This window comes from Mustela putorius, unplaced genomic scaffold (genome assembly GCF_011764305.1).
Source record: "Mustela putorius furo isolate JIRA1106 unplaced genomic scaffold, ASM1176430v1.1 tig00000174_pilon_pilon_pilon, whole genome shotgun sequence".
NCBI classification, from domain to species: domain Eukaryota; kingdom Metazoa; phylum Chordata; class Mammalia; order Carnivora; family Mustelidae; genus Mustela; species Mustela putorius.
The window spans coordinates 27,329,838-27,347,680 of record NW_025421304.1 but is presented as its reverse complement, the minus strand read 5'-3'; the positions used below and the strand labels follow the sequence as shown (position 1 = coordinate 27,347,680).

General features: G+C 42.5%; 1 protein-coding gene across 9 annotated transcripts in view; it reads right to left on the bottom strand.

Moving 5' to 3' along the window:
- Window positions 1-688: 688 nt before the first annotated feature.
- The window catches only part of ZFP90 (ZFP90 zinc finger protein), a 98,969-nt gene continuing 81,814 nt past the window's right edge, over window positions 689-17,843 (bottom strand). For 5 of the 9 annotated variants that reach the window (XM_004744523.3, XM_004744519.3, XM_004744520.3 and 2 more), the window contains 3 exons: window positions 8,645-8,771; window positions 8,208-8,303; window positions 689-4,505 (listed from right to left, as the gene is read on the bottom strand). In XM_004744523.3, coding sequence (XP_004744580.1) covers window positions 2,857-4,505; window positions 8,208-8,303; window positions 8,645-8,678 — 1,779 coding nt within the window. In that variant the 5' untranslated portion in view covers window positions 8,679-8,771 and the 3' untranslated portion in view covers window positions 689-2,856. The other 4 variants (XM_045076218.1, XM_045076221.1, XM_045076217.1 and 1 more) reach the window with 3 other exon arrangements.

Sequence of the window (17,843 nt, the reverse complement as noted above, 5' to 3'; positions counted from 1 at the left end):
TTCCCATTAGAAAATGAGGAGACATGTATTGCGTTTCTCTAATATAAACAACAGAAATCTGACAAATTAGCTTAATCAAAAAGGAGTAAACTGGACCACAGTGGAGAGTCCGCTGAACCCGAGGAAGAGTTTCAGAAATTGAGCCAGGTCCAAGGACCTCAGGATTAGCAATGAGAACACCAACGTGTTGGCTGCATCTCCTCCTCCAACGGACCTTTCCTTTCTGATAAGGAACTGGACTCTAGGCAGTTTTAGGCCTTCACCTTTCCAGTCTAGCAACAGAAAATTAAAGTGTCCCTGCCAAATCTATTTAGAACATTTTCTGGCAAAGGACTCTGGCTCAATTAGGTCACATACTTGCCCCTAGAACTATCATTAAGCCCCAGGGATGTTGACTTAGTTCCTGGGGTCAGTACAGCAGAAATGTTACAAGAAAAAGAGGGAGAAAAAAGGTGGGCAGAGACAAGAGCCACCATAAGACCTAGAACAAGGAATTGTAAGGATTAAATGAAATGACGGCTACAAAATATTTCAGATGATTTCTTTCTAGTAGTAAGCATGAATAAATGGTAGCTATTATTAACTCACCTGACCGTGATGAGTTTAGCAGTTAATCCCTCCTCCTGGATGCACCATACTTTAATCTTAGCCAAGTTCTGAAAACTGAAACAGACAAACTGACATCCACTCAACTTAGAAGGCTATTTATTGAAATAATACAATGATGTTACAAGGATCCATTTCATGTTGCTTAGGAAGCTGGGTATTCCTAAGTGCATGTGCCTGATTGCTGGAACTAGAAAATCCTCTGTTCAATCAACCACACATACCACGGACACTCTGGGCTCCTTCTCTGTCAATGCTGATGTGCTGAGATTCAGAGACTGGTTGGATCTAGGCCAAGTTCCACACAAATGCCAGCGGTTTTCTTTGAGTCTTCTGGACCTAAGTCTTTACAAACTTCCAAAGAAGTAGGATAGCACTCAACTAGGTTACAATTTATGTCATTCTTGCAAATAGTCCACTAGGGGAATCCCCAAATACTCAGCAGCAAATTATTCTTGATAAGCATGATAGCCACAGGGTGGGGGGGCAGGAGTCTGTATAGAATTACCCATTGTCAAACAATGTATCAGACAACACAGGGTCTTGGCACTGTGTGTGTGTGTTAAGCATGGAACACCACAAACCAGGTATTTTTTGCATGGTTAAAGTCTTGGAAGGGCAGATTCCCATCTTGTTCCATTTGTGATGGACTACTGGGCTAGACATCACACCTTTCAGCCCCCATGCACACTCTTCCTGCAAAGAATTATGAAGACTATTTGGGAGCTACCTCCTGTTGTCCAGGATGAGACAAGGATAATGGATCCTGCTACTTGGCATGCAAAGAAGGCAATAGGAAACGTTTACCATCAACATCACCCATATCATTCCTCTCCAGGATTCATCAGGGTGGGAAAATTTACTTGGGAAAGGCTGTTGTGTCAAAGGGGTCAAGGTCCACAGTTGCTTCCAAATTTATCTGGAGATAAATTTGGCACCTTTAGGATAATCCATGGGAGGCATGAGAGAACATTGGGATTGGGTTGGGCTACTGATGCTGATCTCATGCCTTACTGATGGAAGAGCAGCATAGAACTAAAGAAGTTGAATTTTTCATAATGAACTATTTCCTTGGCACACAAAATGGGTCATCACATCGGTTCTCAAAACTGATTTAAAGACAAGATTTTATGACAATGGGTAATTATATTTATACTTCTCCACAGTAAAATTAACTTGGGGAAATTTTTTCCTCTTTAGTTTTGTGCTGTTTTCCCATTGGTTTAATAATAGGAAGCTTGGGGCAGCGTTTTCTCATGGGAGTGTGATTAACAAAACAAAACAAAAAAAAACACAGTAAGGACTTAACTGGTCTATGAAACTGAGATATGATAGTGTAAAGTATAAATATTACACTTGGGAAAAGGAAAAAAAGTCACCAGCAGTTGAACTATTCACAGTTTTTGTTAACATTTTGGTATGTAAGCTTCCAACAAGCTGTTCTGAATATGTCTGTGACAAATCTGCCTCTGTATTTTGCTGCCTCTTATGCTTTTATGAATTCCTAGAGTATCCGAGTGCTCATTAGTTTGTGCATCTGATTTATTTTAAAATTTACATAAAGCCCTCTGAATTCCCAAATACCTTCTCAGTGGCTAGACCATAGGGCCAAAGATCCAGGAGACCTGCTTTCTCCACCCAGCTTTGCCATTATAAGCTGTATCACACTGTGCAAACCACTTCACATCTTTGGCTTTTGGTTTCTTCATCTGTACAATGAAGTGGTTGGACCAGCTGATCTCATTCTTCGAATGTTGGATTCCAGGAGGTGGAATTGGTTTCCATGGCGAATTTAATGTAAGAGCTGCAGTTGAATGCAGTTGTCAAGCAATTTTAAAAGTAAGTTTTGGTCATTACTGCAGGAGCTTTATTAAAAAAGGTTGTAAACACAGAGTTACAAGTCAAACTGTTCAAAGTTGATGATCTCCTGCATACATATATTCAAAAGCTTTATAAAGTCCAATACATAGGCATATCCTTTCCAATTGGTTATATATGATGTTTGTAGTTGTTTTTACAAAAGTCTATAATCAGATTTGAGAATGTAGTTTCTATATATTTAAAAAAAGAATTTTTTTTCACTAGCACAGAGCTCTCTTCTCTCTCTCTCTCTCTCTCTCTCTCACACACACACACACACACACAGAGCCCTCACATTCTCAAGCTTCCTCTCCAGTAAGAATTCTCAGATACTAAATAAGAACAATATTTTAGCTAAAATTTTCTGCACATTCCTTAATATCAGGGCTTCTACAGTTTATTTCGTGCATGGATTCTCTGGTGTTTAGTTAGTGCTGAACTCCTACTGAAGTTTTTCCCACATTCCTTACACGCATAGGGTTTTTCTCCAGTATGAATTCTCTGATGATCGTGAAGATTGGTTTTCTTCCGAAAGGCTCGCCCACATTCATGACACTCGTAGGGTTTTTCTCCAGTATGCGTTCTCTCGTGCTGAATGAGGGATGAACTCTGACTGAAGGCTTTCCCACAGTCAATACATTCATAGGGTTTCTCTCCAGTGTGGGTTCTCTCGTGCTGAGTAAGTGACGAGCGCCGACTGAAGGCTTCTCCACATTCGTTACATTCATAGGGTTTTTCTCCAGTGTGAATTCTGTGATGCTCTATGAAGCTTGTACTCCTTTTGAAAGCTTTTCCACATACATTACACTGATAGGGTTTCTCTCCAGGATGAGAAACAGGTTGTTGACTAAAGTTCTGCTCACATTCATAGGGGTTCTGTCCAGAATGGATCCTCTGATGATCAGTAAAGTCAGTAATGAGGCTGAAGTCTTCCCCACAGTCATTACAATGATAGGATTTCACTTCAGCGACGGTGCTTTCATCTTGAGTAAGAGATGAGTTGTGCTTGAAATCTATGCTATAGTTATTGCTTTGGTAAGGTTTGCCTCTCTTATGAATCCTCATATGTTTATAAAGGGATGGACTCTGACCGAAAGCCCTCCCACATATGCTACATTCAAAAGGTTTCTCTCCCGTATGAGTCCTTTCATGCTGGACGAGGGAAGAACATCGACTAAAGGCTTTCCCACATTCCTTACACTGGAAGGGTTTCTCTCCACTATGTGTGACCTCATGCTGAGTGAGGGATGTGCCATGCCTAAAAGATCTCCCACATAAATTGCATCGATAGGGTTTCTCTCCAGTGTGAATTCTCTGGTGTTGAACAAGGGAAGAGCTGCGCTGGAAGGCTTTCCCACAGAGACTGCACTGGTAAGGCTTCTCTCCCGTGTGAGCATTCTCATGCTGACCAAGGGATGAGCTATGCCTGAAGGCCTTCCCACACACATTACATTCAAAGGGCTTCTCCCCAGTGTGAATTCTCTGATGCTCAGTAAGTTGTGTCTTCCAGAGGAAGGTTTTCCCACAGTCAGTACATTCATGGTGTTTCTTTCCAGGATAAATACCCTGATCTGTACCATTGGGGAAAGCTCCCTCTCCTTTATGAGTTTTCTCATGTTTAGTAAGCGATGATCTATGAATAAAGGCTTTTCTACATTTGTCACATTTATAAGGTTTCTTTTTCGCAAGGATGTTATTCTGATTAATTATATCTGAAGTATGTCCCAAATTGCTTCCAAATGTACCACATTCATTAGGCCTTGAAGGAATGTTCAGTTGTGTAACTAGGACTGTGTTCAATCTAGAGTTTTCACCAAATTTATTTTGCTGGAAGTTTTCTTCTGGCGTGATTATTTTCTTCTGGTTGGATGCATCTGGCCCCAAGTACCTTTTCCAGTTTTCCTGGTGCCTCTCAAACTGGCTACCAACATCCCAAGTGCTTTGGAAAGTGGCATGTGAAAGGCCATCTGTGCTACGGGATCCTGTAGAGATGCCCTCTTGCAGATGTGATGATTTGGCTTCAGGCCTCGTCTTCCAGTCTGAAAAAAAAATCCAAAGTACAAAAGTCCCCTATTCCCTCCTGCTGAAACAGACTACTACAGCAGGAATGGGGAAACGAAAGAAATATAAACTATACATGATTCTGTTTTGCAATTAGTCCTATAGTTTGGAGAGAAGACCCACAATGAAGGAAAGGAAGAGAATGGAGAAGTGACAGCGCAGACCACCGAGCCAGAGGGTATGGTAAGTCTAGAATGAGGAAGCCCCTCTAGGAGGACTGGTTAGGAAGTAAGGGAATAAGTGAGCATGAGAATGTTTAGCACAGACACAAATGGAATAAAACCATGGTCTGTCTTGCAAGATCCTGTATGTTCTTCATGCTTCCTGCCCATTTTACAAATCATCCCCAAATCTGTCTTCCTAATACAGCCAATTCACAATTTCTTTAAAGTCTCCTCTGAGGCTCCAAATCTTCAAATCCTAGAGAGAAAATCCACAGCAATTGATGTAATGGAAATCATCCTTTGACATACTTGGAGACCAACTGCTATACTTTAAAAGCTGAGATAAAGTCCTATTTTAGGAGGCAAATCATCATTGCCTTTATAATTAGGGCTAAGGTTTTAGCCTATTGGAGTTCTGGTTCTACACTATTCACCTCTCTTGAGCAAAAAGGATTTTACTTAGTCTAATAAATTGATCTCTAAACCGCTGTTTCAGGGTGCCCGGTGGCTCAGTTATTAAGTATCTGCCTTTGGCTCAGGTCATGATCCCAGGGTCCTGGGATCAAGTCCCACATCGGGCTCCTTGCTCAGTGGGGAGTCTGCTTTTTCCTCTACCTCTGCCCCTTCCCCTGCTTATGCTCGCTGGTGCTGTCAAATAAATAAATAAAATCTCAAAAAAAACCAAAACCAAACCCCTATTTAACCTCAAAATACTAATACCAGGCAATTAGTTTCTAGGTTTCTTTTCTTTTCTTTTAAGATTTTATTTATTTATTTGACAGAGAGAGACACATCAAGAGAGGGAACTACAATTAGAGGGACTGGGAGAGGGAGAAGCCGACTTCCTATCGATCAGGGAGCCTGATGTGGGGCTCGATCCCAGGACCCTGGGATCATGATCTGAGCCGAGGGAGCTGCCTAATGACTGAGACACCCAGGAGCCTCTAAAAAACGGTAACTTTTAAAAACTAAGGAGAAGGAGGGCTCTGAGGTGATGGACATGTTCTATGTTGAAATGAATTTGGGTTAGATGGGTGAGTGCATTTGTCAAAATCAACTGGCTGGTCCTTAGAAGAGCTGCATATCTTACTGTATGCATGTCTTTCTTGGAAAAAGCCCCATAAATATTGAACTCTGGTTAATGATACACAGGAATATAGGAGTGAAATGTACTTGTGTTGGCAACTTAGTTGGAAATGCATCAAAAAGTATGACAGATTTCAAAAAAAGATTGATAGAAGGGATAGATGAATATGTGATAAAGCAAACGTAATAATATTTTAACAACTGTAACATCTTGGTGGTAGGTATATGGTGTTCACTGTATAGTTTTTTCAACTTCCTATACATTTGAAAATATTCATAAAGTGTCAGGAGAAAAAAAGCAACAATTAAGGGACCCTAAGCCTCAAAATTCCTTATCCTGGAACAAGACTCAATTCTAATTTTCTAAATGACAGAAAATGCTTTGTATTTCTTCTAGAATACTTCTCAGAGGGATATTCAAGAAATGCTGACATGAATGAATGAGAAAGTTCTCTCCCCAATCACATGAAAAAACAATCAAGTAATTCCTGACTGCTTTTTATGTGCTCTGTAATACCGAATACATAGATAATACAATAGACTCTTTCTCCAAGAGCCTGAAGTCTTAGAAATAAGAATCAATTTTTTGATAAAAAAGGAAAACCATCAGATGGTATATTTTTAAAATCTGAGCTTGGGCAGTAAAGATGATATAAATGGTATTTGTGCTCAGGGAAGGAAGAAATAAATACATAAATACATAGTAAGTTCATGGATCGAACAGACACCTTGAACTTAAGGAATAGAAAGCTCTGGATAGGTAGAGAGTATCACCTGACTAGGGAAACTGTACATTACTTACAGAAAACATTAAAAAGTTCAACCCAAGTGGAACTTGTTTTAGTGGGAACAGAAAGAGAATCCTGGAAGATATGATAGGGGCCCTGTAAGTCGAGGGGGAGTTTTATTTCCTATAACGGGGTATAGGGAGTAACAGCAAGGTTTTGTCAGAGGTAAGTGGTTTATGAAGATAGAGCATTAAAATCCAATATGGTCCACCAAGTGATGAGTAGATAAAGAAAAGGTGGTTTGTCCATACAATGGAGTATTACTCAGCAATACAAAGTATGAAGGTACTAATACATGCTACAACATGAATGAACCCTGAAAATATTATGCTAAGTGAAAGAAGCCAGTCACAAAAGGCTACATATTATATTACTCCATTTACATAAAATATCCAGAAATGGTAATCCATTGATAAAGATTAATGGGTGCAGGAGTTGAGGGGAATGGAGAGTGGCTGCTAATGGGTATGGGGCTTCTTTTGGGGTGTTGAAATTTTCTGTAGTTAGATAATGGTGATGGTTGCACAACTCAGTAAATATCTTAAGCACCACGAAACTGTACACTTTAAAAAGGTGAATTTTATGGCATTTAAATTATATCTCAAAAAAGCTATGATTTTAAAAATCCAATATTGCTTATTAAAGAAAAGACTGATCAATTTCAACTGGGAATTGTAGAATCTCCAAGTGGGGCCTAGTTTGAGAGGAAGCTAACCTGAACTGCAAGAAGTCTAAACTGACTGGGCTGTTTGTACTGAGGGATTAGAGATTCAGTGGTTTCTAATGGGCAAAGGGAGAAACGAGTAATGTAGCAAAATATGCTGGCTGGCGATGAAAGATGATTAATTTAGATTTTAGGTATTTAATTGCATGGGACTTCCACAAGGATGGGTCCTACGAGAAGGGAAAAAAATGACCAGGGTACAAGTAAGGATTATTTCTAGGTCCAAAGTATAGAATAAAGCTCTGTAACTACCACCCTTGTTTGGGGGTAATACAGAAAGAAAAGGGGAGGAAGAGCATCTCCCTCTCGCTTAGGGAGAAAACCAAGCAAAGTCAAAGACCTAAAGCTACAAAGTACTTAGTAAGCCCGGAGATCAGGAAAGGATGATACTCCAGGAACCGTGGAGAGGCAATGAAGCACACTGGCATGAGAACAGGATGGAAGGAAGGTGGTACTCTTCTCCAGAGAGGTGGTACAGGAGTGTGCTGAGGAAAAGAAGTCTGAAGGCAAGTTATGAAAAGATGGGAGAATCAAAGCCATGGGTACTGCCTACAAGTCTGGGGCCACCGACTGTAAAAGCAGAAAGACAAAACAAGAGGACATGAGAGTTCAATTAATGTCTCAATGAATAAGAAAATGGATTGCTAATCATGATGGGAGACAGAAGACACCAGAGGAGAAAATCCAGCAATCGGGTCACAGTATATGAATGGTATTCTGTGTAGGACAAAGGGGTACATTTTCCTCTGAGACCTGCCAGCAGCAGGAACACCCTACTGGAGAAGGGAGATGGCTCCGTCTCCTCTGCAGGTCTAGGAGTTCCCAAGGCGCCAATATGAAGGTGCTCTGCACTCTGCCCTGCCCCAGCTGTGCCACTGTGCGCCCGGATTCCTGCATGCCTCATTCCCCCTCATTTACCTGGACAGAAAGGTCTCTGGATTTCTCCCTCTGATATCCACGGCTCTTCTCCTTGTTCCAATTTGAAGATCACCTCTGGCTTGGAAACTTGATACCCTGCTCATGGGTAAATACACAAGATTTGGTTGTTTGTGCAAGTGGACAAAGACCCCTCCTACAAGTCAGTACTAGTCCTTGATCTTCAGGAACTCTGAAGGGAAAAAAAAGGTGCAACTTGAGGAGTCATGCAACCAAATGACCTACTTCCGGTTCTGCAAAAGAAAGAACTTTACCTAAAGAGCAGGCTCAGGGAACTATAAAGCTGAGTCCGAAAGAGAAGAAGAAGCTCTAATTGTGAGGCAACCCTGCTCATGGCCACCTGATCTACGAGCCCCACAATCTTAGCACCTCAGAAAGAAAAAACCTGCCAGTAGGCAAGATACTGACTCAGTCCTTACCAAGAGAAACCAGATGGCTATAGTTCTCCAGCATCACATCCCTGTACAAGCGTCTCTGAGCAGGGTCCACGTGGTGCCATTCTTCCTGGGTGAAGTCCACAGCCACATCTTTGAATGTCACTGATTCCTGTAGGATCACATTCCTGTTCAACTAGGGATCCACACTACAGATGTTCCCATGGCAACACTGGGAACATACTTCAGGGCTATCAGAAACAGTGATCACACATTTGACATCCTGAGGGGGCAATGTTGGGTTAAATACACTAGCTGCTCACATAATTTTGTAAAGAATCCAGTACGGCAGGCAGGAATGTCATGAGGGGCAACATGTTCTGCAAGCCCATACCCCTTCTTAGCTATTATGTTTTCTTGGAAAGCCAAGCCTTGTCACACAATCATCAATTCCTCACTGCCCACGCACTTTTGTTACCAAATCCAGATATAAGGGGGGGGGGTAAAAATTATGGCCCTCCTTCACCCCTTTCACCGTGCTCCCTAGAAATCAGCACTGTGAACAGTTCGGTACATACATGCAAGAGTCCCTACTCCATGTTTCATTCACACATACAGAGAGTCTTGTTTTGTGAAATACCTTACATATGGCTCTACAACTTGCTTTTTGCATTTAACTATGTATCTTGGAGATCCTCCCATAGGAGTACAAATAATTCCACCATATCCCTTTGAATTGCCTCATAGTACTCCACAGACAACAGTACCATAACATATTCATCGCCTAAAACCAAGAGCACCCCACTGTCCTACGGAGGAGATCCAGACATGCCCACCAGCCAGGCTGCCCTTGCTGATCCCTGAATACATCCAGCTTGTTCCTACCCTGGGGCTTTTATACTTGTCACCCTCTTCCCTAGGATCTCTACATGGTGGAAAACTAGTTTCTAACTAGAAACTCAGTTCTCATCTTGAGCACACCCCTCAGGAAAGTTGCCCTAGCACCTCCCTCCAATTTACTCCCCATCGCACTATACCATGTTAATATTCCTCCAAACACAGGCACTTCTCACTGGCCGAATCCCTGCCACTTGAACTGAGGAACCAAACACATGCAGGTAAAAAGGACACCTGTACTTTCAACAATAATCTGAGATTAACTTGTTAACCTCTCTGCCCCCCATCCCAGCCACCATGGGCTCCACAAGAAGAGGGACTTTATCTATCTTAATCATTTATATGCCCAGCACAGAGTGGATGTTTAAGTAATGCTTGGTGAGGGGGCTGCGCTGAGCCTAGCTGGTTCAGTCGGTTTAGTGTCTGACTTCAGCTCATGTCATGATCCTGGGGTCCTGGTATCCAGCTTGATGTCAGGCTCCCTGATCAGCGGGGAGTCTGCTTCTCCCTCTCTAACCCACTCATGCTCTATCACTCTCTCTCTCTCTCTCTTAAATAATAAAATCCTTTAAAAAAAAATGGTTGGTGAGTGAATAAACCAGTCCCTGTTAGTGGACAATTAGTCAGTATTTTGCTCCTACAAACATTACCACAGTAACTCCTTTTTGTAGATATAGCTAGTTAGAATTGGAATTGCTAGGTCAAGGTCTTTTCCCAATTCTTACCCCCTGCAATCACTTCTTCCTTACTACTCAATGAACCTAGGCTGGCTAAGAACCCCATGCCTCTCCATCAGTTCCAGTACTTAAGGACTGAGTTTTGTCTTGTCTTACCAGGCCTTGTTAAGGCTATGAGATACCTGTCAACATGCCCTACCTGAAATATTTCCTTTGGTCCTGGTTGGATTTCGATCTCAAAATGTATACAGTAAAATATGGTAAAGATAATTAGTGTGAAAAGGCACTGAGAGCAGAGCTGGGTTAACTGGAGCAGTAAGGGAAGGTTACATGGAAGTTTCCACCTTATTTTGTGTCCCTCTCTCTCTGTGGGCCCCGCTATAGCTCCTCTGGAGCTACTTCAGTTTCCTGCGGGGTATCATTCTCTCCCCACCTTCCCACTTGTCTTTCCTGTGCTAATTCCATTTCATACTTCAGGTCTTGGTTAACAGATCCTCAGTGAAGTCTTCGGATCCCCCACTGGAGGGTCAATCCCTGTATTATGTGTTTTGGGTTTGTTTTTTTTGTTTGTTTGGTTTTTGTTTTGGTATTATGTGTTTTAAGCCATTTTGTACACCTATGACTATTTGAATAAACCTAATAATCTACTTAATACTTGTTTTCCTAGTTAGATGTTGAGCATTTTATGAGGGCAGAGACTGTACCTTTTTTTCTTTAACTTGAAAACACAGTGTCCAGCAAGTATCTGATTCACACTGAACTTTGGTTTCCTGACAGAGATGTGAATTCTAGAGAAGACAGGAGAGAGCCCTCCTCCTGTTGAGAGAGGATCATGACCACATCCACACCCAACACTGGCTCCTCCATACCGTATTCTTGCTCAACACGGTGGCTGTTTTCCTGCAGGAACAAGGAAGTGCTGGAATGTGAGAGATTTTTCCGACAGAAATCAGGGATCTGGACTGTGCCAGGGAAGATGGCAGGAGACATTCACTAGGTGCCTGGCTTTACCAGATCCACTGTGGCAGAAGGAAATATGCAACTGAAAAACACTGCAGTCCTTGAGTAGGTTCCAGTCTATTTTAAGATGCTTTATTCATTACAGCACAGTATGAGACAACTCGTAGTAAAGCGAGGTGCCACAGGCCTGCAGAGGACAGAAAATAAGGCTGGCTATGCGCTAGGCCTGAAGAAGTAAGTACCATTTGAATCGGAGAAGAAAGTGGGAATCCAATCTGGGGACTACCAAGCTTGAAAAGAGAGGCTGGGCTTGGGATGGGCATGGCCAGCAGGGTAAAAGGGGTTGGATCGAGGCAGGCATTTTAAGTCAGGTTGTAAGAAATAACACTTTCTCCTCATTGCCTACTCTGTCCTGTAAACATACAGCCCCTTTGGTTGTCAGCCAACCTGGATTCCTTTGCCTAACTGGTCCCTCCAATCAACTTATTATTTTTAAATGTTTATTTATTTAAATAATCTCTATACCCAACGTAGGGCTTGAACTCACAACTCAGAGATCAAGAGTCACATGTTCCTCCAACAGAGCCAGCCAGGCATCTCTATTATTTTTAATTAATTATCTCTGCACCTATGTGGGGCTCGAACTCATAACTCTGAGATCGAGTCCTATTCTCTTCTCAGTGAGCCAGCAGAGGTGCCCCCAGTTTCCCTGTATTTAATACATGGGCTCCTGATTTTCTTCTGCTTCCCCAAACACACTGTACTCATGGCAGGGAATGCTAACCAGTAAACAAATGTCTAGTTCAACAAATGTCATTTCTTGTCTCAACAGGGCAACTACTGGCTTCTGTTCTACTCTTGGTCCCACAACTCTCTTTCCTACCCGCTCTGGGAGTCAGTCTTCTAAAACGCAAACCTTTGATCATGTTACAAACCAGGCCACCATCACCTCTGACCTGGACTACTGCTACAACCTCCTAACTTCTCTCCTTCTCCACTTATGCCCTGCTCTGAGGTCTGTCTTCCATATATCAAACAGAGTGATCGTGTTAAAATCTGTCAGATCAATTCACTCCTTTGCTTAAAAACTGCCAACAGGATCTCAGTTCACTCCAAGTAAAAGCCAAAGTCCTCACAGTGGCCTACACATCCCCCTGCCACTCTGTCCCCTACTATGTTTCTGACTTCATCTTGAACCTCATCCCTGACCCACTGCTCTTCCTCCTTCAGATTCCCGGAACACACCAAGCATGTTTCTGCTCTGGAGCCTTTGTTTTGACCATTCCCTTGACTTGGAAGCTTCTTCCTGCAGATTTGCATGTGGCTCCCTATTCATTTGCTCCAGCAATTTGTTCCAATGTCACCTCATCACAGCAAACGTCCCTGACCACCCTGCATAAAACAGCATCCCACCCTGCATTGTCGCTCTGGTTTCCTTTCCTTTTCATAGTCCTTCCCACCTAACATATATTTTCATTTGCTTATAGTATGCATTGCAGAGCACAATGTAAACTCTGGGAGAGCCTGACTATCACCTATTTTCTTCATGTCTGACTCTTCAGTGCCTAGAACAGACCTGGTGCATAGTAGGTGTTCCAGAAATATTTAATAAATGCTTTTCTTTTTTTTTTTTTTAAAGATTTTCTATTTATTTATTTTTGCATGTATGCACGACAGAGAGAGCGTGTGTGCGAAAGCAAGCATGAGAAGGGGCAAGCACGAGGGGCAGAGGGAGATGCAAACCTTACTCTAAGCAGGGAGCCCAATTCAGGACTCAATCCCAGGACCCTGGGATCATGACCTGATCTGAATACAGATGCTTAACCGACTAAACCACCCAAACACCCAAAAAATGTTTCTCTTTGATTAAAAATTAGATTCCTTCATGTGACCTTCAGAGTCCTTCATAACCTGGTCCACACCTTACTTCCACAGCCTTACCTCTGGCTTTTCCTAACTGTGGACACCATAATTCAGCCTGCAGAAGAGTTACAACTTGAAACTAAACACTCTCTTTTGCCTCTGTAAAAATGCTTGGCCTACCCTCTTCTGCCTAGGTAACATTAATTCTCTCAGCAAGACTCTGTAAAGTTTTCTCTTCTGGGGTTCCTCTCCTACCCCCATGTCTGGGCCAAGTGCCTCACACCTTCCATAACCCTCCTCCCTGGGCCCCCTTTAGCACGCTCATAAGACATTACGTTATATTGTCTGTTACCTATTATTCATTGCGCTTCCAAAGGGTCAAGACCTTGTCTTAGGCACCTTTGAATCCCCAGAGGTCAGAATCAGTTTGGTACATAAAAGACAATCAAGAGCTTGCAATATTAAACAGGTAAAATGTACTGAGACCTCTGGTGTGAGCGAGCCACTCCGAGAGCTCAACTCGACAGCATTCACCCTCCTTCCAGATATGAATGGACCTCATTATCAACCCCTCTAAAAATTAAGAAGGTTATCACAAAGTATCAAGTATTTTGCCTTTGTCATGTTAACATAAAAGGTCCAAAGAACTAGAAACAGCATATACAACATTGAGAAGACTCGATTTCCTGGGCCCATAAAAAGTGGCCCACTGATAACATGCAATCCCTTGGGTGAATCACGGACCTCCTGGTCCAATCTTCTCATCTATAACATCTCTAGCTGGGTTCCCAGAGCTGAAAACCCAAGAGTTAAGAGCAGAAGGGTGAAAGGACACTTGGAGCTCTGCAGAACAACACTTGCAGATATAGAGATACCACCTCCCACTCCAACATGTGCCAACTGCAGAGCAGAAATCTGCTCAGATTCTAACTCAGGAAACTTTGTAACTTAGAAACTTCCCAAAGCTGAAAACCAGAGAATGGTAGCTAGTAAGTAAAAACAATCACATTTATACAAACTACTCTAAGACCAAAGTTAGTTTCCCCAATTAGAACGCATTGCATTTGCTAAGACACAGTGTAGGGTTTTCACTCAAGTACTCTGTGCTTTCTGATACCAGACCAGTAACAGCCTTGCAAACTGGGCTAAGGGCATATCTAACCATTGAGCATGGACAGAAACCACTATTACTCCTTTACGCGCGCGCGCACACGCACACACACACACACACACACGCCACACTTAGGCTAAGGGCATGATCATCCAGAGCATCTCACCTGGAAACCTGGACCTTATCCTTGTCTCATTTTTCCTTTATGCCCTGGAATCACCAAGAGCCTCAAAAAACATCTCCTACATATAGACCCTCCCTTTCATTCTCAAATTCTGCTCAAAAACCTCCCCTGCCAATGATACCATTAAGCCAGGCAGTAACCTTCTAGATGCATGCTGATGTGGTAGTCACCAGAAACATGTCACAACTGAGCACCTGTAATGTGGCTAATTCAAACTCGGCTGTGTGGCAAGTATAAGTTACACACTGGGTTTCAAAGCAGCACCAAAGTAAAGAAATAAATAAACTATCTCGTTAGTAACTTTAAAATACTGATTCATTTAGAAATATTTCAGATATATTGGGTTAAATAATATGTATTACCAAAATTAATTTCACCCATCTCTTTCTACATTGTACCACTAGAAAATTTAAAATTATGTAGGTAGTTTCCGTTGTTTTGGACCGTCCTAGATCTCCACCTCACCCTGTGGATATACTTAGCACCCGCCTCAGTGCAAGGAGCCCAGGAAATGACTTAAAGGCTGGCAGAACAGACTCTCCACAGAGAAATGTAGAGAAGAGGCCACAACGAAGAGAGTAGGAAGGGTGAAGCCTGGTGAGGAGCCAAACTGATCTGTGGGACTGTTTGCAGGAGGGCGGAACAACGTGGGCACAGAGAAAGAAAAGAAGCAGATCCCCACCCCGGGCACCCCAGGCACCCCAGGCACATGGGACTGCACTGGCAAGATGAATCCCTGTAACATTCAGCTTTCAAAATCAGAGGGGCCTAACTTTGAACGTTCTTATAATAAGTGGGGCTTAACACATGGGAATTTAATAAAGTTTTTTTTTTTTTTTATGATTTTATTTATTTCAGAGAAAGAGCAGGGAGTAGAGCAAAAGACAGCATGAGCTGGGGGAGGGGTGGAGGAGATGGAGAAATGGACTCCCTGCTGATCAGGGAGCCAGCTGCTCAGCTCAATCTCGGGACCCTGAGACCATCACCTGAGCAGGAGGCAGACACCCAACTGACTGAGCTACCTGGTACCCCATGCAACTTAGAAAAAAAAAAAATCACTGGGTTCAGCTCTCAAAGAGCCAGACAGGGTGATAAGAAATTGAGTCCCGGCCTTTATAGAGACAGCCCAAGGTGCCTGGGTGGTTCAGTGGGTTAAGCCTCTGCCTTCAACTCAGGTCATGATTTCAGGGTCCTGGGATCAAGTCCCGCATCGGGCTCTCTGCTTGGCAGGGAGCCTGCTTCCTCCTCTCTCCCTGCCTGCCTCTCTGCTTACTTGTGATCTCTGTCAAATAAATAGATAAAAATCTAAAAAAAAAAAAAAAAAAAAAGGCACAACAAACAGCCCCAGAAAAATAATACCACGGAAGGTGCAATTTGAAAAAGACCTGGGGTACAGGATAAGAGATTTATTTCCTAATCTCAGACCACCTGCTGGAGGGGCAGGAATCTCTGGGAGACTTCTCTAAGAACAAAAGAGCTGGCAGGTGCCATTTCCCTCCCCCACGCCCCACCCTGAATACATGGGCACCTTTGGGAACCCCTGCAGTGTGAGCACTCTCCACCCAGCTTGCTCACAGGACACCCAGCCCCAGTGCTCTTCTGTGGACTCACCCTACATCCCATCCTAAGCAGGAGCTTTCCCAGGAGGCTGCAGGTCCTGCCCCACACCAGACCATTAAGGGCCTTACAGGCACCGTGTGCCCCAACCTTCGCGTTCTCTTGCAGACCTGCCCCCTCCAATATACCCTTAGCCAGAGTTCGTCCAAAGCAGTGCCACAAGCCTGGCAGTAAGCCAAAAAAAAAAAAAAAATTAGTATATGTACAAAAAAAAAACAGTCAAGGGAGTCACAAAATGAAAGGCTATAAACTGTGACACCATATACCTAAAATGTTGGCGGGGAGAAGAGTAAAGAATGGGTTCAAACTCTGAAGACCATCAACTTAATACGGACTGCTATATGCGCAAGATTCTATATACAAACCTAACGGTAACCACAAACCAAAAACCAGTAACAGACATGCCAAAAAAAAAAAAAAGAAGAAGAAGAAAAGAGAGAGAGAGTGGAATCCAAGTATATCACTAAGGAAAGCCAGGAGAGAGAGAAAAGAGCAAAAGAAGGCAAAGAACTACAAAAGCACCCATAAAACAAGTAACAAAAAGGCAGTAAGTACACACCTACCAATAATTACTCTGAACACAAATGGACAAAACACTCCAGTCAAAAGACACAGGGTGACAGAATGGAGAAAAAAATAAGACCCATCTATATCTTGCCTAAGAGAGACTCACGCCAGACCTAAAGACATGCAGGTTTAAAGTGGAAAGATAGGCAAGCATTTATTATGCAAATGGAAGTGAAAAGAAATCTGGAGTAGCATTACTTATATTGAACAAAACAGACTTTAAAACAAAGACTTTAGGGATGCTTGGGTGGCTCAGTCGGTTGAGAGTCTGACTTTGGCTCAAGTCTTGATCCTGGGCTCTTGGAATGGAGTCTGGCATCTGGTTCCCTGCTCAGCCGGGAGTCTGCTTTTCCCTCTCCCTCTGTCATTCCCCTTGCTTGCGCTCACTTTCTCTCTGTCAAATAAGTAAATAAAAATCTTTTAAAAACATGAAAAACAGGAGCGCCTGGGTGGCTCAGTGGGTTAAAGCCTCTGCCTTCGGCTCAGTTCATGTTCCCAAGGTCCTGGGATCAAGCCCCGCATCAGGCTCTCTGCTCAGCAGGGAACCTGCTTCCCCCTTTCTCTCTGCCTGCCACTCCGCCTACTTGTGATCTCTCTCTCTGTGTCAAATAAATAAAATCTGAAAAAAAGAACATGAAAAACAAAACAAAACAAAAACTGTAACAAGAGACAAAGAAGGGCACTATATAATCATAAAGGAGATAATGCAACAAGATATAACAATCGTAAATATTCATGCACCCAACATGGGAGCCACCAAAATACAAAAAGCAGCTCATAAAAAACATAAAGAAAGTCTTCAAGAGTAATACAATAATAGCAGAGGACTTTAACACTCCACTTAAATCAATGGATAGATCATCCAAACAGAAAATCAAGTAGGAAACAATGGCTTCAAATGACACATTGGACCAGATGGAGCCAACAGATACATTCAGAACATTCCATCCTAAAACAGCAGAATACACTTTCTTTTCAAGTGCACATGGAACATTCTCCAGAACAGTTCATATGACAGGCCACAAAGCAAGTCTGAAGAAATTCAAAAAGAATGAAGGCATACCATGCATCTTTTTCAACCACAATGCTATGAAACCACAAGAAAAAAATCTGGAAGAAACACAAACATGTGGAGGTTAAATAACATGCTACTAAACGGTGAATGGGTCAACCAAGAAATCAAAGAGGAAATAAAAAAATAGATGGAGACAAATGAAAACACAGCAGTCCAAAATCTTTGGGATACAGCAAAAGTGGTTCTAAAGGGACTTTATAGGGATGCAGCCTTACAGCTTTCTCTCCAAATCTGTCCCCTTTGCTCACCAATTTTGGACTCCTTGCCCTTACTACAGCGTTCTCTTTTGTACA